Below are 25,025 nucleotides of genomic sequence, written 5' to 3' on the forward strand. Positions count from 1 at the left end.
GGGAGGGTGTGCATGTGAGTGCCAGAGTACACGGTGTATGAGAGTGGCTTTCACATTTTTTTTAAGGCCCGGCTGCAGCAGACCCAAAGCAGATCGCTGAAGGTCATCTCAGGATTTAGTGTGTTTAAAATGATCGCACTAAGTATGATTCAGCTAAAGGTTAATGTACGAATAACTATCCGACTCTGTGGAAAGGGAGACTGGCTCAACTACCAAAACACAGCAATAGAATCAGCCTGTAACTGCAATCAAACTCTAAGTATATCTACATCGGTTCTACCGATGTAAGGAAAAGCAGTACGAAAGGGTCGACCCCCATTCATTTCCAATCCATAGTGCTGACACACAAGCTGCCTCCGCAAACAACGGGAAGGACGTCAAGGTCATATGTCGGAATGTGACTGTGTGGTTGAACCGATCGATCAGCGATCAATTTCAACATCTTAAAAAACATTCAAGTGAAAAGGTAATTGACACCGGTCAATACAGTGTCAATCTGTACTGTATTGTTCACCACTTATTTATGCATTCTGAAAACCCTGCCTTAGGTTCAACAGAAAACCCGTAAGACAACTCGGTGTGTGTGGGAGCGTATGTGTGCGAGCGTGATCGCGTGTGTGTGAGTGTGTGTGTGTGTGTGTGAGCAGCTCCTCCGTCCTCACCGTGCATCCGTCCTCCATGACGCTGTAGGTGAAGCGGCTGTTGCCCTCGGCTCTGATCTCCACGTCGTTGGAGCCCTGCAGCAGCAGCGCCTTCTTCAGGTTGCCCGTGGCGGCGTCCAGGTAGGCCACGCTGTTCCTGCAGTGGTAGGTGAGGTTCTGGGACGCCTCGGTGGACAGCAGCCGCAGGAAGGTCATCTGGATGGCGGCCGTGTTGGGCGCCAGGCTGTCGTCGCCGTAGCTGAACTGCGCGGGGCGGGGCGAAGGCGGGGCGGCATGGATGTGGGGGTAGGGGTGGAGGTGGGGGGTGGAGGAGACAAGTGTGAAGAAAATGTGTGAAAAGTGGTTGGAATTGGACAGCCTTTTTCTGACGCTTTTTCCCCTTGGCTGACACTGTTTATTTTTAGGAATGACTTCTTTAAGTGTCTTTGGATGATGATCAGTGGGCCGCTATAATTCTGTACCTGGGGACCCGCTGCATGTGTTAATGTCTTGCTCAAAGGCAAGTAGTAATCCGACATTGTGACTCCGTTCGTCTTAGGAAATCATGAGCTTTAACTGTCACAGTAGGATTAAGATGGAGTTGGTTGTTTTCATCCTCCTATTCCCTCAAGCACTTACAGAAACACCCCCCAACAATCACACATCCTAGCAACACTCACACCTTATACACACTAACTGTTTGTGTCTTGTGTCGTTGTGCCCAGCATGGAGGTCTGGGCGTCACAGTGTCACTCACGTGGAATCCTCCGTTCATGGTCTCTCCGAACCAGACGTGCTTGCGGTCCTTGCTCTTGTTGGACCACCAGTTCTTGCGGGGGATGCTGGCGGGCTTGGGGTGGACACAGGACTCGCCCGTCTCCATGTTGCAGAACACTTTGATGGCGTCGATGGTGCAGCCCTGGTTGGGGTCGATCCAGTACTCTCCTGCACAAAGAACGGATGATTAGTTTACTTACTTTACTATACTTGTTTTTATCCCACACAGGAATTCTGGTACAGGACAGTAGTAGAAAAACAAAAGAGATAAAAACAATAAAACAATAAAGCTAATGCAAATAAATACGAAAATGTGTCCGTATACACATAAGAGCAATAATAAAAGGTGCACAAAATAATTGAAAACATTATCGAAAGAGACTGTCACAACACAATAGCATTTACACGCAATGATACACCTAGACATTTCTTAAACTACTCAATGCATGTGTGTATATAGTACAGTATAGTAGTATATACTCTAGTATCTTTCATGAACACAAAATGCAAAACAACAAACATGCGATATGTGATTATCCGTGGCACATCGTGGCCTTCCGAATCCCTGTTGTTTCAGGGGTGCGAGGATGCGCCTCGCACCCCCTCGCTGCGCACTCAGGGCCGCTTCAGTGGAGCCACTTACCGCTCTTCCAGTCGGGGTGGCACAGCTTGAGGTCCCTGCAGGTGCGGGCCGGGTTCTTCTTGGAGCCCTCGGGGCTGCGGATGTTCTCGATCTGGTTGTTGAGGGACTTGAGCGTGGCGTCCACCTCGGCGTCGTGCTGGCGCAGGTTGCCGGCGGCCTGGTCAGCCCTCATGTACCTCATGGGGTCGTGGGACTTCTCCGTCTGGGACAGGCCCGCGAAGGCGGACATGTCGATGCCGGGGCCGGGTGGGCCGGGGGGACCAGGGGGGCCGGCGTTTCCGGGGGGTCCCTACAGTGAGAGAGAGAGAGAGAGAGAGGGAGAGAGAGAGAGAGAGAGAGAGAGAGAGAGAGGGAGAGAGAGAGAGAGAGAGAGAGGGAGAGAGAGAGAAGGGACAGAGGAGGTTAAAGGTTAAAGCACGGTTCAGACCTGTGAAGGTCATTCAATGGAAGCTCATGGATATATTGTTCACGGCTTTGTTCTGAGATGTTTTATTATTGTTTACTTTACGTGTCAAGATAAAGTATTGAGCGCAATGTACGTCATAGGATTTGTTCAGAATATGGGATATTTAAATAATACGGATAGACGTTGGTAATCATCCATAAAATCCTCATCAAGCTGAGTGAAGACACTGTATGTATATTTTGAGAACACACAATGTGTCTTTATCTCCTACATTGAATACATTAACACATTGGGTCACTGTGCGTCAACATCCATAGTCCAAGGATGCATCCTCTTCAAACCTGAGGGACCTGAACCACAGATTAAACACATGTCCTGATTTCTGTTGATCCTGTTCTAGGCATCAATGAGACCCAGGGGTTCGGGTCAGAGGACACTTACAGATGGACCAGACTCTCCAGACCGGCCGCGGGGTCCAGGGGGTCCGATGGGTCCAGGCATACCGTTAGAACCGTCCTTTCCAGCAGGGCCAACAGGTCCGGGGGGTCCCTACGAGAACAAGCAGAACAAAAACAAGAGGATCTTAAATTTGTCCTCTGACGAACCTCGACCTCAAAGGAAAACACTGATCGGAGCCGTTACTCACTCTGGCTCCTGAGGGTCCGGCTGGTCCGGTGGCTCCCTGGTCTCCGGCTTGACCCTGGGGGGGACAAGATGAGGATGGCGCTGATGCTGATGTCGATGTTGATGATGATATGAGGATATCATTGGTAGGTTCCAATGTCTACATTAATGTCAAAAGTATCCGGGGACCAATAGAAAGGTTGGTGGTTTGGGACTTACCGGAGGTCCGGGCAGACCCTGGAGACCGGTGAATCCTCGGTGTCCCTTCTGTCCCCTCTCACCAGACTCTCCTGCCTCTCCCTTGTCTCCACGTGGGCCTTGGGGTCCCTAGGAACACACATATCGGGACCTGGTCGGTGTACATCGAATACCCAGACATGGATACAAAATACGTAGTATGTTATCCGTAACTTAGTTATCAGTTTTGCTAACACCAACTTTAACTCACAGGGATTTATCTGGTGCACCAGTTGTTGGGTACCGGCATGTTGGTCTGTGTGTGTGTGTGTGTTTGTGTGTGTACTCACAGCCATTCCTCTGGCTCCAGCAGGTCCGGCAGGGCCAGAAGGTCCTTGCGCTCCCTGAGGAGAAGCGAGGAAGAGGCGATGGTGAAACCAGCAGGTAACAGTGTTGCTGTGACATTTCATCATCCTTGATACTTTCTACTATTCTACTATCACGTAAAAAAAAGTCACTATTCATGCGTTGTCTCTATTTTTCTCTACGGTGGAATAAAATCGGAATGATCTAAAATATAATGGTCTGATTTCATGCACTGGACGCGATTTTTGGTATTCTGAAATGGGCGTTCTGCTGTCCTTGCGATGGAGTTCTCCTTGATAATGTGATGTCCCCCAGTGGACAGTAGATCGCGTCTGTGTACAGCTCCATTGCATTGAATGAAGGGGATGAGCTCCTCCGGGTACTCACAGACTCCCCTCGGTCTCCCTGCTTCCCGGTGGGGCCCACTGGACCGGATGCCCCGGTGGAGCCCGGCGCTCCTGGGGCGCCCACGGGACCTGTGTTGCCACGGTCACCCTGAGATCACAACACAGTGGTAGAGTCAGGCGTGGAGAACAAGGTGCAGGTACGACAACAACACCTGTTGTGTGATACCTTATGTTGCTTTCAAGAACAACGTTCAATAACTTCAATGTAAAATAAAAGAGGACCTGCTTTGCACATACAGAGCAAAATTCTGAAGTTTACTTAAAAGTCAATAGCATCCTAATTTCAGGCGAAAGGCCCCCTGAGCTCCTGTTAATTTCTGACCCTGGTGGCCCCCACAGGATTACATATCAATCACTAATGAATGCTGTAGTGACTAACTGAGGACTCTCTTCAAGGAAATAGTTTACCATGCAGGATCATGAACAGATTATCTATAGACACATGAAGGTGAGGGGTTCACCTTGATTCCAGGAGATCCATCTCTACCAGGGGGTCCATCAGATCCAGGGTTGCCCTATGGGATGGCAGAACGACATGATTGAGCATTTGTGGTTTTAGTACTGGCTTATGATGAGAAAGCATTCTTATATCTCTGATGTTGACTATTAGAACTGATAGATCCTAGTTTAACTAGAAAGGTATTTCAATGTGTCCACTGAAACAATGAAGGCAAAGTACTACAATAGTAATGTACTAGATCTGAGAAACTTCTTTCTGAAAGCTAATGGTAATGTTATGCAATTGTATTATCTTTCAGGGTAATACTATTTCTGAGATGCTTATGATTTGTTATGATGATTGGTTATTTTTGCGTATGATTCCAATTTGGATTCACTGCTGGTTCATCATTTCAATATTACTGCAGATGAAATACTTTGCCTTACAAAAGGCTGGAAAATAATGAGTGCACATCAATTAATTATCATCCGTGACAGAAAATCCATGCGGAACTGGACCCATCATTCCTTCACATTGCCCCACTTTTAGCAATTCATGAAGCGCTGAACTGCAAATCAAACGTGATGCCGGTGTCTAGCCGGCCGGTCTGAGTTTGGTGTGCACTCTGAATTTGGTCTTCACTGTCTTACCTCTCGGCCGGGCTCTCCAGCAGGTCCTGTGAGTCCGGGGGGTCCCACAGGTCCAGGGGGTCCACGGTCCCCACTACCACCGGGAGCTCCTTGTTTACCAGGCTCACCCTTGAGAGAGAGGGGGGCCGCAGGGGGGGGTTAAGGACTCAGACCGGTGCAGAGTTTAATGTGAACCAAACAGGGGCGAATCATACTAATCGCCATAACATGAAAAAGTCGTGCCTTAAAAACATTATTATTTCCATACACACCTTTGTTTGATAATGGCTGAATAGTCAGATAAAGGTGATAATCCAGAGTGAAGTATTTACATTTTAATCAAAAGTATTCGATATGGAAGTTGTTCAACCCATCCAAAATAAGAATCCTTCTCTGATGTTCCTGTCGAGGGAATGGCTTCTTCCGCTGTGATAGTTATCGCTGTTGATTGTCAGCACCTGACGGGGTACTGCTGTGAATTTGTATTTTCGTTGGGATGAGTATGAGGGCGATTTAGACGGGGGTAACACTCACAGACGGTCCTGGCAGGCCGGGGAAGCCTCTCTCTCCACGCTGTCCAGGCAGACCCACGATACCACGCGTCCCGGACAGACCCTGTGGCCCTGGGGGGCCGTCGGGGCCCTGCGAGAAGGAGAGAGGAGTGATACAAAGGGAGAGGAAAGGAGGAGAACAAAAAAGGCAAGGGTTAAAAGGCGGTCGATGAAGGAGACCCAGGTGGGAGATAATTAATTATATTATTCCCACTCATTGTTTATCTCCATGGTGATGGCGTGCACACTCTGGCAGGCGGTTGTCAACGTCCACTCACTGACCACTGATCCTAGGAACACTGCCTGTCTGTGGCGTACAACCATTGGGTTGCGTTGTATGTCACATTTGGTCGTCATCCCTGCTATGATGCCCTGATTTTTGCAGTCTTTTTCCCCCTCGAGCAGAGCTGTCTGCAGTGGGAAAGAACTGCATCCTCGTCCCTTTGCTGTCTTCTGTTTTCTAAGCTGTGTCATTTAATGGCGGCTGGTGAGTGCATGCCGGGTTTCTTTTAAGAGCCTCCCCCTCCCCCCTTCCCACCGTCTCCTTTTTTATCTCCTCCATCAGGCTGTCTGTCAACTCCTGCTGCTGCTGCTCCCCACCCCCCCCCCCCCCGTCCTATCTGTATGTCCGCCATTATGGGGCATGATGGGACACTGACAGCTCAGCGTATGAGCAGAGAGATTGTGGACAACATAAGTAAAGGTCTGTGGCTGTCGCCGGCTAACCGAAGTGCCTCTTTGCACTGACAGAGAAACAGGAACAGCTGGTTGTGAGAATGGAAAGTAAACACATCAGGGAGTGTTTCTATTGTCGATAATAGGGAACAGGGGGACATCTTCATAGCATTTGAAAGGTTTTGAATAGAAGTGTAGTTGTGGGTGGATATGTGTGTCTGTGTGTTTGTGTCTCCGGATATTGGTCATATTGTGTGTGGGTACTTTCTGGTTGAATGTGTGTGTTGCCCTCTGTAGAATTGTACATTCTTATGATTGTGTTAGCCCTTTACGGACAAAACATTAAAGACAGACTGGAAAATTGTTAAAAACGGAAAGAGGGAATGACAACGAAGCATAGGACCGCAGGTGGGAATCGACCCTGCGGTCGTCGCGACTCGAGGCACGTCGCCTTCATGGTGAGAGCCCTAGCAGCTCGAGGAGACACTAGGATGACGACGAAGGACATTGTGAGCCATGCGAGGGACGGGCGCTTACATTAGGACCATCCTCGCCAGGGTCTCCCTTCTCTCCAGAGGTACCGGCGGGTCCGCGGAGTCCGGCGTCGCCCTGACGACCAGGCGGCCCGCCGTCTCCCCTCACGCCCTTGGGTCCGTCTTTACCGGGAGGGCCTGCGGGTCCGGAGCCTCCAGGGTTACCCTAAGGAGAGAGCGCACCGCGAGGTCCAGCACAGTGAGCACAAAGGGTAAGCTCGAGGCCTCATCGCAAGCTTTCGGAGAAAGGCATCGTCTAGCGCCATGGCGGCGGTCCTGAGTGTGTTGTGGCAGCATGACTTCACTTACATTAGGACCAGGGGGTCCGACTCTGCCGGCAGCACCCGGGAAACCAGTGGCACCCTGTCAGAAGGAGGGAGGCGTTAAGGCCAGCGTATGGGGTACTATATTCTAAACTCCACGTCCGTAATTTCTGAGGACCTAATAACGTGGGCTCCACTGGGGCTTCATACTTACAGGGGGTCCCTGAGCTCCACGGGCACCTTTAGGTCCAGAAACACCAGTAGGACCCTGGAATAGAAACACAATGCAGGTTCAAATACATGCAAGCAAAAAACAAAACATGCTTTCCTAGTACTGGTAGTGACATGTTGGTGTCTGCCTGCTTCAGTACTAGTAGTGACATGTTGGTGTCTGCCTGCTTCAGTACTAGTAGTGACATGTTGGTGTCTGCCTGCTTCAGTACTAGTAGTGACATGTTGGTGTCTGCCTGCTTCAGTACTGGTAGTGACATGTTGGTGTCTGCCTGCTTCAGTACTGGTAGTGACATGTTGGTGTCTGCCTGCTTCAGTACTAGTAGTGACATGTTGGTGTCTGCCTGCTTCAGTACTAGTAGTGACATGTTGGTGTCTGCCTGCTTCAGTACTGGTAGTGACATGTTGGTGTCTGCCTGCTTCAGTACTGGTAGTGACATGTTGGTGTCTGCCTGCTTCAGTACTGGTAGTGACATGTTGGTGTCTGCCTGCTTCAGTACTGGTAGTGACATGTTGGTGTCTGCCTGCTTCAGTGCTGGTAGTGACATGTTGGTGACTGCCTGCTTCAGTGCTGGTAGTGACATGTTGGTGACTGCCTGCTTCAGTACTAGTAGTGAGACCCACCGCAGGTCCGGGGGCACCAGAGGGTCCTTGAGGTCCAGGGGCTCCAGCGTCACCCTTTTGTCCGCCTTCTCCCTGATCTCCCTTCAGTCCAGGCTGGCCATCTGTACCCTGAGGGAGCAAAGAGTTATGCAAAACAGTCAACAAACAAGTAAAAGTATAGCTATGGAAACAAACACCAAAAAAAGAACAACAGCAAAAAAGGTTCAGTCTTTACTTTCTTATTTTGGCTTCTAACGTGTGTCATTGTTCACAGCAAAGACCTGCGGAGCCACCATGATCTTTCAACCTTTATGGTCATGACTAAATGTGACCTAGGATGAGAAGCTCATTGTGCTATTTCTAACAGAACCACCAAAGTATCTATTATTCAAATTATTAAATAGTTTTCTATATCTACCCGTAACTACAGCAATGTATTCCCTGCTCAAACCTGTCAACTGATTTGATGGATGGATTGATTAGTAATAATGACAGACTCTGTTAGCATTTAAAATGATGGTGATAAAATGTTGAGCAATCCAATAAGCAAGTGTTTGTTGATTTCACATTGCGATTGCTAATGCCTGGTAGAAAGAATAATTCTCCAAATCAAAGCCAAACTCTTGTTGCAGTGTGAAAATTGTTTGTGAATATAAGTTAAGACTGATTATAATCTACCTTTGGGACATGTTTAAGACATTGAGCCAAGTCTAATCTAGAGTAGAGCAAGGTGATTGGAAAACTTCAGACGTTTATCATTCTGGCATCTATTCAATAATAATAAACTTTTAAATGAAATAACAAAAACATCCAATGATGCAGAGTCCCAGCTTCACGAAAATGGGATAATACAATTTTTTGATTAACATCCATAGTGGAGGATGCTTCTAATCAAAACATTTATTTGATGTCGTCCTTCGCTCCTTGCCAGGGACATAATGGATGACACTAAGGGACATGAAACAAATACCAAGACTGAACGCTAATGCTGCTCTCCCGAGGAGCTTGGGGTAAACAGATTGTGGAAATGAGATGCATCTTCAAAAAGGAAAGGACAACACAAGGAGTGACTCACTGTAGCCCATGCCAGGTGTAAAGTAATTCTCTTAATGGAGCCCTATCTCTCAACACAGCCGTATAAAGTGAAAGCAAAGATAAACAAACAGAAACTTGAAGACTATTGTATAATTTATTTATTCTGTAATATCAATAAGAATGGATAGCTCAGCTTATGTTTCTATATGTTAACCATAATGACTGGAGGGGGTTCCATGACGTTATATATTGACACCCAACAGATTGTGGCCTCCCTCTGTTTCTATTTTAGTTTAAACTCTGTCATAGGCTTGTTCAGGGTTTCCTCATCCAGCAGATGGACTCTGAACATTCCACTCATCCTTCATATTGGATGAAAGCTGATCCACATCAATGCTAGATTTGAGGTTTTTGGGATATTAATAAAACAATAGACATAAGCCTATTTGTATTGGGATAATATATTATCCCTAAACTGTAGAGCAATCACTCATATCTCTTTGCTAGATCCTTTTCTGTGGTTGTGTGAACACCATGGAGCAAGTGGGGGATGGCAACCTGATCAATGATTACTACATGAGCTTCTGCATATATAGGGAATCAAACCCAGAACTTTAGGTCCGGAATTCCAACATGATATTTGTATATATGTAAGGTTTGTTTGGGCCTGGTTTTATGGTAGTCAGATACTTACAGGAGGTCCAGCGAATCCAGCAGGTCCGGGAGGGCCAGTCTCACCTCTGTCGCCCTGAGAACAAGAGGACAGCGGGACATGAATAAGGAGTCATCCTCAGTGGCGCTATACAGTATAAATCCCATAATGCTCACAGAAAGGGACAAAGTCAAAGTATTTATTGTAGAAAGACGTTTTCGCCTGTTTCTAAATCACTTATCTCAACATTGATGTTGAGATTTAGAATCTGTTGAAAATTGAAATATGTGATTTCTCTGTCCCGTATCTCAACTGATTCTAAATCACGTATCTCAACTGATTATAAATCACGCATCTCGACTGGCTATAAATCACGCATCTCAACTGCTTCTAAATCACGTATCCCAACTGATTCCAAATCACGCATCTCAACTGATTGTAAATCGCATATCTCAACTGATTCTTAATCACGCATTTAAACGTGGCATAGCTTGTGGAGATACGTCCTTTCGAATCAGGGCAAAACCTATTTTGACATGATAAAGATGAGGGACTTGATACGCCAGGTGAAGTCCTTCCTCTGACTCTATCTCTATCTACACAGGTACCTGAGTAGCTAAATGAACCACGGATGGGTCCAGCACAAAAGGATTACTTACAGGGGCACCGCGGGTACCTGGAGCGCCGCTGGGGCCAGATGGGCCAGATTCTCCCTGTAGGAAGAATAACAAGTCAGATACACAACCGTGGACAATAGATTCAATTACACACACATCTGATGTTCATGTGGCTCTAATTCACTCCACATACACTCTCCCCACAAAGAGGAGAGAAAACGATTACAACTGTGTTCATTTTTTAATTGTTTTCTATGGAATCTTCCATAGAAATGAATGAATTGTGTTCACTGAGCAAGTAGCACGTAAAGGTTAATGATACAAAAATAACGTGATGATGACTCTCACCTTCTCTCCGTTGGGTCCAGCAGGGCCAGGGGGTCCGATGGGACCGGTCAGACCCTGAAGGAGGAAATAGATGAAGTTTTGTTATAGCACATTTTAAATAAAGTGTAGTAAAAAGAAGTATAAAATTAATGACACCATCCAACACTGGGGCAGAAGAAACTCACTCTAGAACCATCTTTTCCAGGAGCGCCTTCTGGTCCTTTCTCTCCGTTGTCACCCTGAGGAAAACCAAGGGACACAAAACCTCAATGAGCCATTTTAATCCAGTGTTTCACATTTTCAACACGCCCACATTGCCTCCCTTCCCTACACAATATTTACATTAAGGGTCCTACCCTTATGTGTAGAAACATTACAGCTTACGACTGAACCAACATATGCAGTGTGTTATTCAGGCGTTTCTGCAGGCAGGGCTTACTCTGTCTCCCTTGGGGCCCGGGATGCCGCCGGCTCCTCTCTCTCCAGGCATACCCTGCAGACCGGGGGGGCCCTGGGCTCCGAGACCACCTGCGGGTCCAATCGCACCCTATCGCGGGCGACACAGGTTCGTAGATTAGGGGGATGGAAAGAGAGAGGGAGAGAGAGAGACAAAGCAAGACCGAAAATTGAGCCACTCCATGCAAGCACATGAGCCAGTGTGATTATTGAACACAGGATTTGTTTGTTTTTTATATCTCATCTCCCGGTCGATGAAATGACCACTGCTGTTTTCTTGTTTTTCCTCGAAAGGTAAAGCTTGATATGGCTTTTGTCAAGCCTCAATATTTTCTTTTCCAATTCTGCAAGTGAGTCACACGCACATTGTGACAATGGTGTTGACAGTGAGTGATAGAAGACAGCCCATTATTTAGCATATTCAACAGAGGAGCACATCCACACATCCTGTATTGGCTGCCGGTCTTGGGACAGTGGATGAAATCATAAGATACAAAGACTGTTCACTGACACATTAGGGTATTTTTCAATTTCAGCTGTCAGCTTATAGATACCTTTTGTTTTGTGATTTCAGAAAATCGAATGTCATGAAACATGACAAATGGCGTTTGTCAGTTATCTAAAGTTTCCAAACTGTGACTGACGTCACAGTTTGAGATGTCAGTCACAGCTTGTTCTTTCTCCCAGCGTGTTTGTGATGTGGTGAATGACATATATAGCGCCTGTTTAATAGGCTTTCAATTAGAAATGTGTGTTTTATGACCCAGACTTGGAACATCGATCCAAGGGGACTAGAAACATCACACACTTTCATCCGGCCCACTACCACCAAAGTTTGATTTGACACTAAGTCGTCCAGGCCAGGCCAGCCATTGCCTCCGGTTTAACAACAAAAAAATGGCACTGGGAGTCATTTTTGTTATCAGCCCCTACCTTCAGCCTGAGGCCCAGGCCGTATAGACACATATCCACTACCCCCTCCGTCCCCTCATCTTCCTTCTCCTCCTGCTCTGAGCCATAACCATCGTCTACTTGCTCTGCCAATGTCCAAATTCGGCTGCCAAAAATACGGTGTGGGTGTGGGTTGGGTTGGGTGTAGGGGAGAGGGGAAGAGGCGGGGGGTATAGCCGGTCTTTTGGAGTGTCCTGCATATCAAAAGGCGGCTCATTTCTAATGTTATTACGAGAGTCGTAATCCGCTTTACTGGGGTCGTAGTACTATTTCGGTAGTACTATTGCAATCCATCAGTCAAATCCTCAATGTGTCTTCTGTGACGGAGCCCTCTGTGCGACCTTCAGGCAAACATTGTGTAAAGTCATGCACTGCAGTGTGAATCACAGATCATACGGCCTCACTCTCTCTGTGCTTGATCTTTGGTAGGCTTTGCCAGGCCATTTCAAAGGTTAGAATATCATGTTGCCAAGACAATAATGTAGATGTAGTTGCATGGAAATGCTATTACTTCCCAGGGAACAACAGCATTACTGTCACTACTGCAGAACAAGAAACCTAACTCAGCACTGACTCACACCATCTGCAGTCTAATCCGAAATGTAAGCTATTCGCAAAACAACAACTCGTTTTCACTCGTCCTTATGTGAAGAATGGAACCCATCGTTGGACAAAATGATTCCATTAATTAATGATACGATCACAATGAGTTGTCAGCGAGTATTCAGCAGGCCTGCCTGTCTATGCGACACTTTGGTGCAGCTATTGGAACCAAAATTGCTTAGCCATTAGTTACTTACTTTTGCTGCATTACAGTTTATATTAAGGAGCTCTGAAAGTACCTGAACTTTACAGAGTGATTTTTATTTTAATAAGTACAAATCGATTTTAACTGTCTTATATATATGAAACCGTAGTAAATGGACTATATATTTATATCGTCTGGAATATGTTTTGCACTAAATATCAATAGAATTTTTTTTTTGTGTTTAATATCAGTGTATCACGGATGTTTTTATTCAATCCCACTGCTTCCATCCCCCGTGTCCTGGCAGCAGCCTCACCTTGGGTCCATCAGTCCCGGGGGTTCCAGGCAGACCACGGGGTCCCTGAAGACCCTGAGGCCCGGCACCTCCCCTCTCTCCTGGGAAACCTCTCTCGCCCTGCAGGGGAACACCACCGAGGGGGCGGTCAGTGAGAAGTCATCGAGACCAACCAACCAACCAACCAATCAGAGGCAGTTTACGGTATGAGAGAGGAAGAGGAGGGTCAACGTACTCTAGGTCCGGTCACGCCAGCTGCTCCACCCTCTCCGGGAACACCCTTGAAGAGAGAGAGAGACACAGAGAGAGAGAGAGAGAGACAGAGACAGAGACAGAGACAGAGACAGAGAGAGAGAGAGAGAGAGAGAGAGAGAGAGAGAGAGAGAGAGAGAGAGAGAGAGAGAGAGAGAGAGAGAGAGAGAGAGAGAGATCAAATCAGTACGTTGAGTGTATGTTGAGATGATCATGGCATTGTATAAGAGATGCTTGGGGGAAACACAAGCGGTTTCTTATTGAGATGGACTCAGAAAGAAGCAGCTGTTTAAGAGATAGGAATTAGCATTATAAGTAAATCATGGGAGGAAGCTTAGGGGGTTGGGGGGCCGGGGGGGGAGGGGGGGCCGGGGGGGGGAAGGTGGGGCCGATCAGGACGGGGGTGAGACAGGGACGATGCGCCGTTGAAATGCTGGTGGGGAAACGTGGCCATAATCACATCCGTGTGAAGTAGTGAAGCTGATAGCATTGCTCACAGCGCCTTTAATGTAGCGACTGCACTATAAAGGCGCCTTTTCCCTGTGAGGCCTCAAACACTGGTTATCATTTCAATGAAGGCTGTGTGTATTTCGTCCTGGTCTTAGTCAATACAGTGGCCATTGGCCTCAAAGGCATGGCCAATCATAATGGACGCTTTTATTATGAATTCCATTTTTATCTCCCAGGCTTCTTATGTCATGAGACAGGACCAACCTGGTCTCCGGGCTTGCCTCCCTCACCAGGGGGGCCTGGGGGTCCAGGAAGACCCTAAACAGAAAGGCAAGGCAGACAGCATTAGGAACAATCATTAACCTGAGTTTATTCTGGACTAACAGTGAACACATCTAGAGATTGTAATTTATAGTCGGTGGTGAGTCATCTTAACCTTCGGAGAACCAATGTAATGTGTCCTTTTAACTTTCAGATAACAGATGTGCCACTCCAAAAGGTGACTAAGTTGAGTGTACATGTGTTTGTGAAGCAATGTAAGCAGTTGGTTTCTAGCAGTTACTCTCCTTGATGAAGTGAAAATTAAAGATCGAACAGCGCTTAATTGATCCTTTTTGCCCGTTGTTACATTGGCTGGATGCGTGCCCTGTGCATCTATGTACAAATTCAGACAAATGTGCCCCTGTCTACATGCCTCCAGCAACCAGAACGAAGGGACTCACCTGGAAACCGGAGGGGCCGGGCTGACCCTGCTCTCCTCTCTCGCCAGCGGGCCCCTGCAGAGACACACATGGCCAACACATAACAACATGGCAACCTTTAACAAGATGGGCCTACCAGTCTCCACCTTAAACGCGTGAGCCACTGGAGATACACTGCATGGACATTTAGGTCAATGAAACAGGTTTCAGCAGCAGCAAGGCATCATGGGAAATGAGGATCCCACCAAGGCTGTCTTTTGACATGTACTAGAGAAATGGATAAGATCGGAGTGGGCGACAAGAAGAGAGACAGATACAGAGAGAGAGGTATACTTACAGCGGGGCCCGGAGGACCAGCAGCACCAGTCTCTCCGTCTTTACCGGGCAGACCCTGAGGGACAAAGAGAGAGCGAGGGATTGAGGAGGATGTAGAGGGAGATAGAGTGGAGAGGGAACACAGGGAGTCCCATTCAAGGGACTGTCTGCCCCCCCCCTCCCCCCCTGGGGTTCAGTACTGAGTAGATCAAACGCTCTGATACGGAAGGACATCGGTCAGCAGGGAACATGAACTATCACTACCAGGGTTGAAGAATTCATACTGCATGGTACCTTTTTCACTGCGTGTATGTCAGATCTACTGCATGGTTTTGTTTTGTTAAAAGGTTGAGGCACTTAGGTTCAACCTGTAAACCAATGCTTTCTGCCATGAGGATTGCAGCCATAGTTTTCCCGTCAAGGTTCAAACATATTGATTCTTTGAGAGAGAAATACATCCTAGGCCGATTCGGCTCTGGATGGATAGACTTTCATCTTTTAACCCAGCATATTCATTTCAAATCATTTTGAACAAAACCGATAGATGGTTGCTCCAAGTGACATCATGCAGGTTTTAAGTTTAATTTTGATACAAAGGGAGGAAAGAGGAGACTTACTCTCAGACCGGGGGCTCCGAGAAGTCCCTTCTCACCAGACTTTCCTGGCTCACCCTGAAGAGAAGAGAAACACGTCAACCTCATCATTCAGGTAAATGGAGACAAAACGTCTCTGCAATGTACATTTGAAACCATCCATTTAACCACGGATGGATCCAAACGATACAATGTGTATCCCTATTGGTGCAACATCCCTCACCATTCGCTCTGTTGGTGTGGGTGTCTACTGCAATCGACACAATAACTTTAAATTCATTGATTGTTTCATATTCCAGGGTGCGTGATAACCATGATCAGTATGTTTGCGGAGCCATGTTAATGCGCTTTAGGTTCAGCGTGTAGTGAGCCTTTAAGCGTTCGGTGAATCCAAACGTACGCCGGCTCCCTTGGGTCCGGGGAATCCCATCACACCGGGCTGTCCACGTGCTCCCTGGGGTCCTGGGGGTCCGGGGCGACCGTCCTCTCCAGGCGCACCCTGGCGGAGGGAAGAGGCCGCATGAGCAATCACTCATTCACTCATTCACTCATTCATTCATACAGTGATTTAAATCATTGCAGAAAAAAAGGACCGCTTGTTCTTCATAACATTGTTAAAATCGAAAGCATGCTTCCACTCATTAAATGTGTATTACATTCACTTATTCATTAATATTATTCTACGAATAATGTCCTTTATAACATTGTCAATATTTGAGCAGAATATTTTTTTATAAATAATATAAATTATTGTATTCTTAATGTAAATGTGTTCTTTTACCAAAATGATAAACATTGATTATTTTTATTATTATGAAAATAGTCCTATTGATAATAATTGACTGATTCATGTGTGGATGGAATTGGTCTGTTGTGTCTAGCTGGGAGAAAACTGGGCTTTACAAAGGAAGATAGATAAAGGTCTATCTTCAGAACCCTGAGCCTGTCAGGGGAACTGAATGTAGGATGAGAAACGCCCAGGATAAAATGCATCAACATGTCTGTCTAGCGCTACAAAAGCAGAGCACTAAAGCTGTGGCAATGAAGGGAACCCACAGTGACAGCATTTCAATTTCACCTATGACACGCAAGTCATAGAAATGACAGATAGAGAGATAGATGATAGAATTGGCTTTTCTGTACTAAAACGTGTACCTCTAAGCTAACACACAAATCAGTTTGACAAATCGAAAGACATCACACAAGGATACGGTTATTATATTTTAGGATGTCATTATAGTGAGGTGATAATAGTGAGGCGTGTAACTGTGTACTTACAGAGGGTCCGACTTTGCCTTGAGGACCAGCATCACCAGGGCGACCAGTGAGGCCCTGTGAATAAGGAAATGTAATAAATTAGAACTTCCATAGACCTAAAGAACCAGCAGGTGAGTCACCAGAAGTCTCCCAGAGACATGAGCTACGATTACTAATTAGTGGTGAAAAAGCCATTTTCACATCACAGGGCAGATCTTTTTATAACAACAAGCAACGGCTTTGCACCTGTTGGTTGATGGTGAATAATCAAATCATAAATATGCATGACAAGATGTCAAAGCTATTATCGCAATGCACAACAATTGCCTTCCAGGTTTCACGAGCCCGCGCCACATGGTAAAAATGTAACCACATCACACGCAGCGTTTTGCTTCTAACTGGCCTTTAAAAAGCGGTTCCCTAGGCTTCAAGTGCATCGACTAATACGTTACAAAACAAATGTCAAGCGGTGTAATTCCCACTCAAAATCGAAATGGTAGACATATCAGATCCATAAAAGACATCTCTTTATTGGGTTAGTGTTGGATTGCAACTGTTCCTGTGCTGAAACCACGTATCTCCAGTAACAGGAGGCCACCCGAGGGCCTGGTGGGGGACTCACCCGGGCTCCAGGAAGACCGGACTCGCCGGGACGGCCGGGGTCACCGTTGGCTCCTTTGGGGCCACCAGCACCAGCCGATCCACGCTCACCAGGGGCCCCCTGAGGTACAACGGAGCAGCGTTAGGAGACCCTCACTCAATAATACACGTTGAGGTTTGGATCAATTTACATACATATTCATTTGTATTTATTCATCAGGGTAAGATTCTATAAGTTGATGTGAAAACAATCCATTAATTAGTTGATTCATGATCTATCTATGTGTGGAGAAAGATGGAAGATCAAATGGTGGAGATGGTGCATCCTGGATATATCCACTGGGCCTGCAAAGTCACACTTCTACTAGGAAGTAGAAGTTCCCCCCTCTGTTGGTAATTTGGTGGAACTGCACACCGTTTAGTTACCAGAACATGTTTTAAATCAATAATGGAGAAAAAATATTATATTTACTAGAGTTAAAATCTGCTACATCAGCTACTGTCAATTAGTGATTTAACAAATCCGACACTTCCGCCTTGGTACAATACTATAAACTCTGTTTACTTCTAAATACCGAAACATCTGAACTGAAAGCTACTGCACTGTACTGTATGCCTCTGCACTGCACTGCACTATATTCATTTTCATACAAATATAGCCTGATTTGTATTGGACATTAATATATTTTTATGTGTGGGTATTTTTGATTGAATGAGATAAATGGTTCACTGAGCAATTCAATTGTTGTTATAATCTGAGTCCCTTCGTGACTATCACAACCCAGAGGAAGACACAGAGTATTGAATATCATACAGATCATAATGTCCTCCTGATACAGGCAGTTTATCTACCCTCCATTCGACTTAAACTCATCCTTGATTTCCTCTGTGAGCATTTAGACACGCATTCAGTTCACTGAATGCCTCCATCTGTTTGTTTTCCTGCTTCACAGCATAATCTCTACAACATGCTACGACACACATCATCACAGAGGAAACCTTCCTAGGAGATGGCAGTAACCATGGTGACACTCACCTTGGGACCTGCCAGACCATCCTGTCCTGGGAAACCACGGTTACCAGGGGATCCCTAAACGACAACACAGACACAGTCAGGTATAAGCACAATCGTTTTAAATAGTTTGCATTTTACCCAAGATGATATTATATATGATAGATAGATAGATATATTGATTAAACCACAGGAACAGCAGCATTAACGTTATCATTATTGACACATTTATTTAGGTTATGCTTTATCCAAAGCGACTTATAACAATAACAATAATTGATTCAATCATGAAGCTACTACCCAGAACATGCAATGCGGGTACTCATCATCTCCGATTGGCCAGAGATTATTCTAAATGCTGTGTCTGATTGGCTCTGATGACTGCCTTTGGAGCCAGTCAGAAGCACGGGTTAGGTAACCTGTGATCCGTGGCGCCCCATTGGTTTGTGACGGGCTACTGGTTACTCACTCTCTCTCCGGGAGGTCCCAGGGGTCCAGCACTGCCAGACTCTCCTCTGGGCCCCCTCTTGCCCTCCTCTCCCGAGGGCCCAAGGGCTCCCTGGAGACCGACTGGTCCCTGTTCAAACAGACAGACACCATGATAAGCAGGAGAAAGGTTTAGTTCTCGATGTACAAACTTTAGTTTCTTTGGGGTTCCTTTCAAGCTGACTTTCGTTCATATGTGAATCCCTGCTAACACAGCGATCTGGGATTCAGAGTGCTCTAGGGAGCTGCCTTGTTGTTTCTTTTGAGAATTCCATCAATGTCCTCCATTGTCCTGTTACTGATTGTAATTGTAATTGTGGCTTAAAAAAAAGGTAAAAAGGCTTGGTTCTTGATTCATTTTTTAAAGTGATCATTTATCCATTGTGCCACTTTGAGTTATAATCAATGAATGCAATTCCCTGTGAAGAGTTTTTGCAAAAATAACTCTCACTGAGTTACATGGGCTCTTTTATTTTGTGATGATCATGCAAAGATCAATTTCATTCACATTAACAACTTCCCTGTAGGCCTTTAAGGGAGCAATTCAACCAGAGAGTATTTAGAATAAAGGTTTTTTATCTGCTGATCTCTTTCAGCCTGGCGCGTGTAGTGTGTTTCTATACAAATGGCTGCCTGCGTCTGAGCCACACATACACATAGATGGATATACTCACAATCTCTCCTTTGGGTCCTGCCTCTCCCTTGAAGCCGGGGATACCTGGGTCGCCCTAGAGAGGGTAAGAGCAGAGATTTTGGGAGCGGAAGCAAACGGGAAATCAATAGAAAACATATAGGATTTGTTATTGAAATATGGAGTAGGGGAGAATGCGGGTAGTTTTGTCTAAGGTCAGCTATGTTATTGTTGCAGGTGCTGCTTTGCTCTGTGAGCGTGTACACAGAATACTTACAGACGTTCCCTTGGGCCCCAGTGGTCCGGTGGCTCCCTGAGGGCCAGGTGGCCCACGAGGTCCGGGGAACCCAGGAGCACCAGCAATACCAGGAGCACCCTACACAGAGAGAGAGAGAGAGAGAGAGAGAGAGAGAGAGAGAGAGAGAGAGAGAGAGAGAGAGAGAGAGAGAGAGAGTAAGTAAGGCAGCTGATGGGTGTTGAATTGTAGTGGCTGTGTTCAGTCCTTTATGCAAGGTGGATGTGTTCAGGTGGATGTGTTCAGGTGGATGTGTTCAGGTGGATGTGTTCAGGTGGATGTGTTCAGGTGGATGTGTTCAGGTGGATGTGTTCAGGTGGATGTGTTCAGGTGGATGTGTTCAGGTGGATGTGTTCAGGTGGATGTGTTCAGGTGGATGTGTTCAGGTGGATGTGTTCAGGTGGATGTGTTCAGGTGGATGTGTTCAGGTGGATGTGTTCAGGTGGATGTGTTCAGGTGGATGTGTTCAGGTGGATGTGTTCAGGTGGATGTGTTCAGGTGGATGTGTTCAGGTGGATGTGTTCAGGTGGATGTGTTCAGGTGGATGTGTTCAGGTGGATGTGTTCAGGTGGATGTGTTCAGGTGGATGTGTTCAACATTATTTTCCAGCTGTGTTGGAAAGCTTCAACGTTGAAGCTACATCGTTTAGCATATGTTTAGCTTATACTTGTGTGCGGCCATTCATAAGTCAACAAGAGAGTTTGGCCTGACTGAGCCTTGGTGACTTAATCAGAATCATATATTGTATTTACAGGATGTCGATATATGCCACTGGTGGGAGAATTATCACTGATCATAGCTGGCAGAACATGTTGAACTCACAGATGATCCTTTAGATCCGGGGATGCCATCAGTTCCGGGGTTACCCTGAAAACAAACAAAATACAGAACAAGTCACTCAACTGAAGGTGGGTGGCCTTACTTCGTCAATAATAGTTGAAGAATTCACTATCGTAACAGTAAATTAGGAAATCTTATCTTGCGGTGAAACAATAAAAGAATAACAGAAATCGATCATTTATTTATTGTTTATCAAAAAGCGAAACGGCAACCAAATAATGCCTTGCATATCTTCTAGCGATAACCAAACTGTTTGTCGAACCACTAATTGTGGATCCTTTTTTCAGACATCGTAGTCCCGTCCCTTCACTCACACTTGCGCCAGACGGGCCGGATGATCCTGGAGTGCCAGACTCCCCGCGGGGGCCCTGGGCGCCCTCCGGGCCACGGGCTCCGGTGGGGCCAGCTTCTCCCTAGGATGGAGGAAACAAGCAGAGCGTCGTTTAGTGAGTGTTTACGGTGATTCGACAATTGTTAAAAATGAAGTACAGCCGACTTCTTAAATGTAGACTAAGATTATTCGTAGTCCAAAAGATAGAAACTACAGGTATATTGGTTTGATTTCTCATGTTAAGCAGTGGTCAGCAATTGATGTCAATATATGTCAATGTATATATATAAGATAAGAGATACATAGATATAGACAAACTATTTAAGTTCCAAAGTAGTCTTACATCTGACTTGATGCAATATAAACAAACTGCACTTACACATGAAGTGAACTTTTTCAAACCAGGGAAACAGACATGCTCTGTTTCGTTTTAAAGCAAACACCACATCTAGCCAGCATAGAAAAACAATGATTAGCATAAATCTGTTAGCATAGAGGGGGTCAGAATCAACAGAGGGGCTCGAGACTGGATTTAATCAGGATGACAGGAAGCTCTATGCTCCAAGCTAAAGACATCTATTGACGGGAACAAGGCAGACATTGTTTTAGGGGGCGATAATAGCAAAGAAATAAATCAAACAAATGTACAAACATTACTGTTAGGGTTGTTATGAGTCAAACTCAATGTAATAAGCCACAGTGTGGGATGTCCATCTTAGATTTCCATTTCTGTCAGCAGGATTTCAAGTAAAAAAAAGTACAGTTTAAAAACAACTCTGCTGTGCACGTTTTCATTGTTTAAAATAAGTTGTGATTGTGAAAGTTCACAGATTTAGTTGTAAAGCAATAGAAATTGTTGTTTTCCTACCCAGTCATGACATCTAAAATCAAATTTTAATAAATTTTGCTTGGCTCTGGTCAGACCCAAACTGAAAAAGGAATTTCAGACCCACACTAGTCTAGCTCCAAAACATCTGACTCTAGTGAGCTCTGGCCTCCCATGGACGTGGTCATCAGCCAACGACCACACGGCCCTCTGACGTCACAGCCCTCACAGCCAGTCGGGTGAATGACATTTGTAATGGACTGTGACGGTTGGTTGAAAACCAGATTCAAACTGGGTACACAACATGGACTTTTTGGTATGGTTGTATTATTTATCCCAAAACTATTTTGGATGTAACAAAAAAAGTCTGGTATGTTTGGTAAAATAATCAGTACAAAACAAATCTATGTTTCAGAAGTTTAACAATGCTATAGTGAGTCTTCTGAGTGGAGACTGCACAGCGCCAGGGCAGGGAACCAGGAAATGCAAGGGGCAGAGTTAATAATAAAACAGTGTTTTCTGTTTTATTATGGATGTATTCTTCAGAAGATAACATCATTTGCGAATGTTAAGAGGGAGGTTTCAAAGCTGATTTTTACAAATGCATTTATACCCTGGCCAAACACTGGTCTATACAATATCCACAATATAGCTATCGGTCCTCTTCTGGAACTGTGATTAATGGTAAGCCACATCACGTTTAATATGGTTTAGCCGGTCTGCTGGTTTCCACACACACACACACACACACACACACACACACACACACACACACACACACACACACACACACACACACACACACACACACACACACACACACACACACACACACACACACACACACACACACACACAGACACACACACACACACACACACGATAACAGGCACCTTCATGTCAGTCAGGCCCAATGACTTCCGGGCTGGATTTTGTCAGACTGCCAGATCAAATTGCTTAATCGTTGCCATTAGTGTTGGGCGCTACGAGAAGAGCGCAGAACCACCAGGGCTGAGGCCTGAGTCGCTAGACCGGGCATGTCTGGCTCACACACGGATCACATCAGACCCAACAACCAGGGAGAGTAGCAGCGGTACAGAGTTACACATAGAGGATGAGAAGGGTGAAATATGGCTGAACAAGATACAGTGTTATTAAAACAGAGAGAGACAGAGAGAGGCGAAGAGAGCCACAGAATGATTCTCCATTGCCTACTCCCCTTTCTAATTTACCCCGCAGACGGAGCACTCAGAGCATGCTACAACGCACTTGATTTAAAAAAAGGAAAAACCGTTTTGTAACATGTCCCTGCAGAGCAAACTCAGAGGCTGAGAGCTGAAGATGTATTTCAGTCCCTCTGATTCAGGCAGATGGCTGTTCAAGCAAAATCAAGAAACATTTTCACTCCTTCACCCTCACTTCATCATTCTATAAATCAAAGTCAATACAGACCGATAGTGGGAGAGAGGAGGACCCATAGGGAGCAGAGAGCCAGAAAGAGGCTGAGACAGAGAGAGCGTGAGCGAAAGAGAGAGACCCTGATAGACTGTGAGAGCGAGACAATGAGCTGAGAGTGTGAGGTGTCTTACCTTGGAGCCAGGAGATCCAGGGAAGCCAGGAGCTCCAGAGGGGCCGACGGGGCCCTGCAGCAGCAGAAGAGAAGACAGGGTCGGGTTAAAAAGGGGAAGCTTGACAGCTTAACTACCGCTGTCCACAGCGGCCACCAGGGTGAGCTACATGCACTCCTGCTCCCAGCACCCTCTAGGCCTGAGGCCACGGCTTAGAAGATTTTTTCATTTTTTATTTCCTTTATTGGACTTTTATTCATCCAGGAAGAGAACAAATTGAGAAGTAAAATCGCTTTTTTTTCCAAGGGTGACCAGGCCAAGAGGGGCAGCACAACAATGGGTGAAATACGACACATACACATTGTATACACACATAGGACATGCAACATTGTGAAATAGGGCTTGTACATCAGAATGCATCATGGGATTTTTGGTTGGTCATGGTCATGGTCATTTTGAGATGCCTTCAGAGAGTTGTATTTTTGAAAATCCAAAATAAACGTAAATTTACCATAACCTGGGCTAATCAAAATGTAGTGCTGCACGAGACACATTGTAACAGTTTCAAACACAACACTGTCTCCCCAAAAATTACAATGATTATGATGATCGTTTCCCAATTAATTAGTAAACAATGAACAAAACACCATAATTACCAATTAAATTCCTATGCGCCTATGCTCCCAAAATGGAGCTGGTCATTGAGGTGTGACTAATGATGTACAAGCCCTAATACTCAAAAGGTGAGGGGGGGGCGGGAGGATAGGGGGGTAGGACAAACTAGATAAAGATAAATATGTGTAAAGGGATGCAGGAGGATACAATATGGTCTATCTATGGAATTCAAATAGAACTGAGGAGGACTAATACATTTTATTATACTGCCATTACAGCTGGAGGAGTGGTAATCTTCTTATTTCTACGTCCAGCTCGGTGAAATGAACACATATGAATATCATATAAAATGTAAGGAAAGGCACAAGGTACTTACAGGGGGACCAGCGGGACCGGACAGACCATCATTTCCACGAGCACCCTGGTGTTGGAAAGGTTGTAAATCAGCACACAGACAGCGGAATGTAATCTTATATCTTGGAATGAGGTGTGGAGACGGCGTGTACAACTAGATGGTCATACGCAGTGGGAAATTCCTCAACCAAAACTGATTCTGAGAAAATATGAACGCAAACGTCACGTTGTCATATATATATATCAAAAAAGTAAAAGGACACAGACGCAGACAGACAGGCAGACAGCCAGACAGACAGACAGACAGACAGGCAGACAGGCAGACAGACAGACAGGCAGGCAGGCAGGCAGGCAGACAGACAGACAGACAGACAGACAGACAGACAGACAGACAGACAGACAGACAGAGAGACAGACAGACAGACAGACAGAGAGACAGACAGACAGACAGACAGACAGACAGACAGACAGACAGACAGACAGACAGACAGACAGACAGACAGACAGACAGACAGACAGACAGACAGACAGACAGACAGACACACACACACACACACACACACACACACACACACACACACACACACACACACACACACACACACAGAGACACACACACACATAGATAACAAAAGCACTATGTATTGCAATTTATAGTAAATACTCTTGAATTAAAGTACTCACAGCAGATCCGGAGGGTCCTGGACGACCTCTCTCGCCAGGCAGACCCCGGGGACCCTGAAGATGAGAGGAGTAGGGAATAATAGGTTAAGATGCAGGCTGATGTAGAACACTTAAAAGTCACAAAGACAACCATGCTGTGCTTGTCCAAAAATCTAAAATGAAAATGGGA

The 25,025-nt window shown here is 45.8% G+C and overlaps 1 protein-coding gene across 1 annotated transcript in view; it reads right to left on the reverse strand.

The window, feature by feature from the left end:
• Positions 1-25,025, reverse strand: part of LOC130402685 (collagen alpha-1(II) chain) — a 44,178-nt gene that overhangs the window by 1,712 nt on the left and 17,441 nt on the right. Inside the window, exons 16-53 of the mRNA XM_056606998.1 lie at positions 24,857-24,910; positions 24,195-24,239; positions 23,225-23,278; positions 20,793-20,891; positions 20,461-20,505; positions 19,621-19,719; positions 19,387-19,440; positions 18,696-18,803; positions 18,251-18,304; positions 17,237-17,335; positions 16,636-16,689; positions 15,758-15,856; positions 15,382-15,435; positions 14,787-14,840; positions 14,471-14,524; positions 14,013-14,066; positions 13,282-13,326; positions 13,068-13,166; positions 11,036-11,143; positions 10,782-10,835; positions 10,618-10,671; positions 10,312-10,365; positions 9,695-9,748; positions 7,987-8,094; positions 7,346-7,399; positions 7,178-7,231; positions 6,873-7,034; positions 5,644-5,751; positions 5,131-5,238; positions 4,503-4,556; positions 4,022-4,129; positions 3,619-3,672; positions 3,311-3,418; positions 3,114-3,167; positions 2,909-3,016; positions 2,062-2,350; positions 1,399-1,586; positions 663-905 (exon numbers count right to left, since the gene is read on the reverse strand). Of these exons, the coding sequence (XP_056462973.1) occupies positions 663-905; positions 1,399-1,586; positions 2,062-2,350; positions 2,909-3,016; positions 3,114-3,167; positions 3,311-3,418; positions 3,619-3,672; positions 4,022-4,129; positions 4,503-4,556; positions 5,131-5,238; positions 5,644-5,751; positions 6,873-7,034; positions 7,178-7,231; positions 7,346-7,399; positions 7,987-8,094; positions 9,695-9,748; positions 10,312-10,365; positions 10,618-10,671; positions 10,782-10,835; positions 11,036-11,143; positions 13,068-13,166; positions 13,282-13,326; positions 14,013-14,066; positions 14,471-14,524; positions 14,787-14,840; positions 15,382-15,435; positions 15,758-15,856; positions 16,636-16,689; positions 17,237-17,335; positions 18,251-18,304; positions 18,696-18,803; positions 19,387-19,440; positions 19,621-19,719; positions 20,461-20,505; positions 20,793-20,891; positions 23,225-23,278; positions 24,195-24,239; positions 24,857-24,910 (3,348 nt within the window). The remainder of the gene's footprint in view (positions 1-662; positions 906-1,398; positions 1,587-2,061; positions 2,351-2,908; positions 3,017-3,113; positions 3,168-3,310; positions 3,419-3,618; positions 3,673-4,021; positions 4,130-4,502; positions 4,557-5,130; positions 5,239-5,643; positions 5,752-6,872; positions 7,035-7,177; positions 7,232-7,345; positions 7,400-7,986; positions 8,095-9,694; positions 9,749-10,311; positions 10,366-10,617; positions 10,672-10,781; positions 10,836-11,035; positions 11,144-13,067; positions 13,167-13,281; positions 13,327-14,012; positions 14,067-14,470; positions 14,525-14,786; positions 14,841-15,381; positions 15,436-15,757; positions 15,857-16,635; positions 16,690-17,236; positions 17,336-18,250; positions 18,305-18,695; positions 18,804-19,386; positions 19,441-19,620; positions 19,720-20,460; positions 20,506-20,792; positions 20,892-23,224; positions 23,279-24,194; positions 24,240-24,856; positions 24,911-25,025) is intronic.

This window comes from Gadus chalcogrammus, chromosome 13 (assembly GCF_026213295.1).
Source record: "Gadus chalcogrammus isolate NIFS_2021 chromosome 13, NIFS_Gcha_1.0, whole genome shotgun sequence".
Classification (NCBI taxonomy): domain Eukaryota; kingdom Metazoa; phylum Chordata; class Actinopteri; order Gadiformes; family Gadidae; genus Gadus; species Gadus chalcogrammus.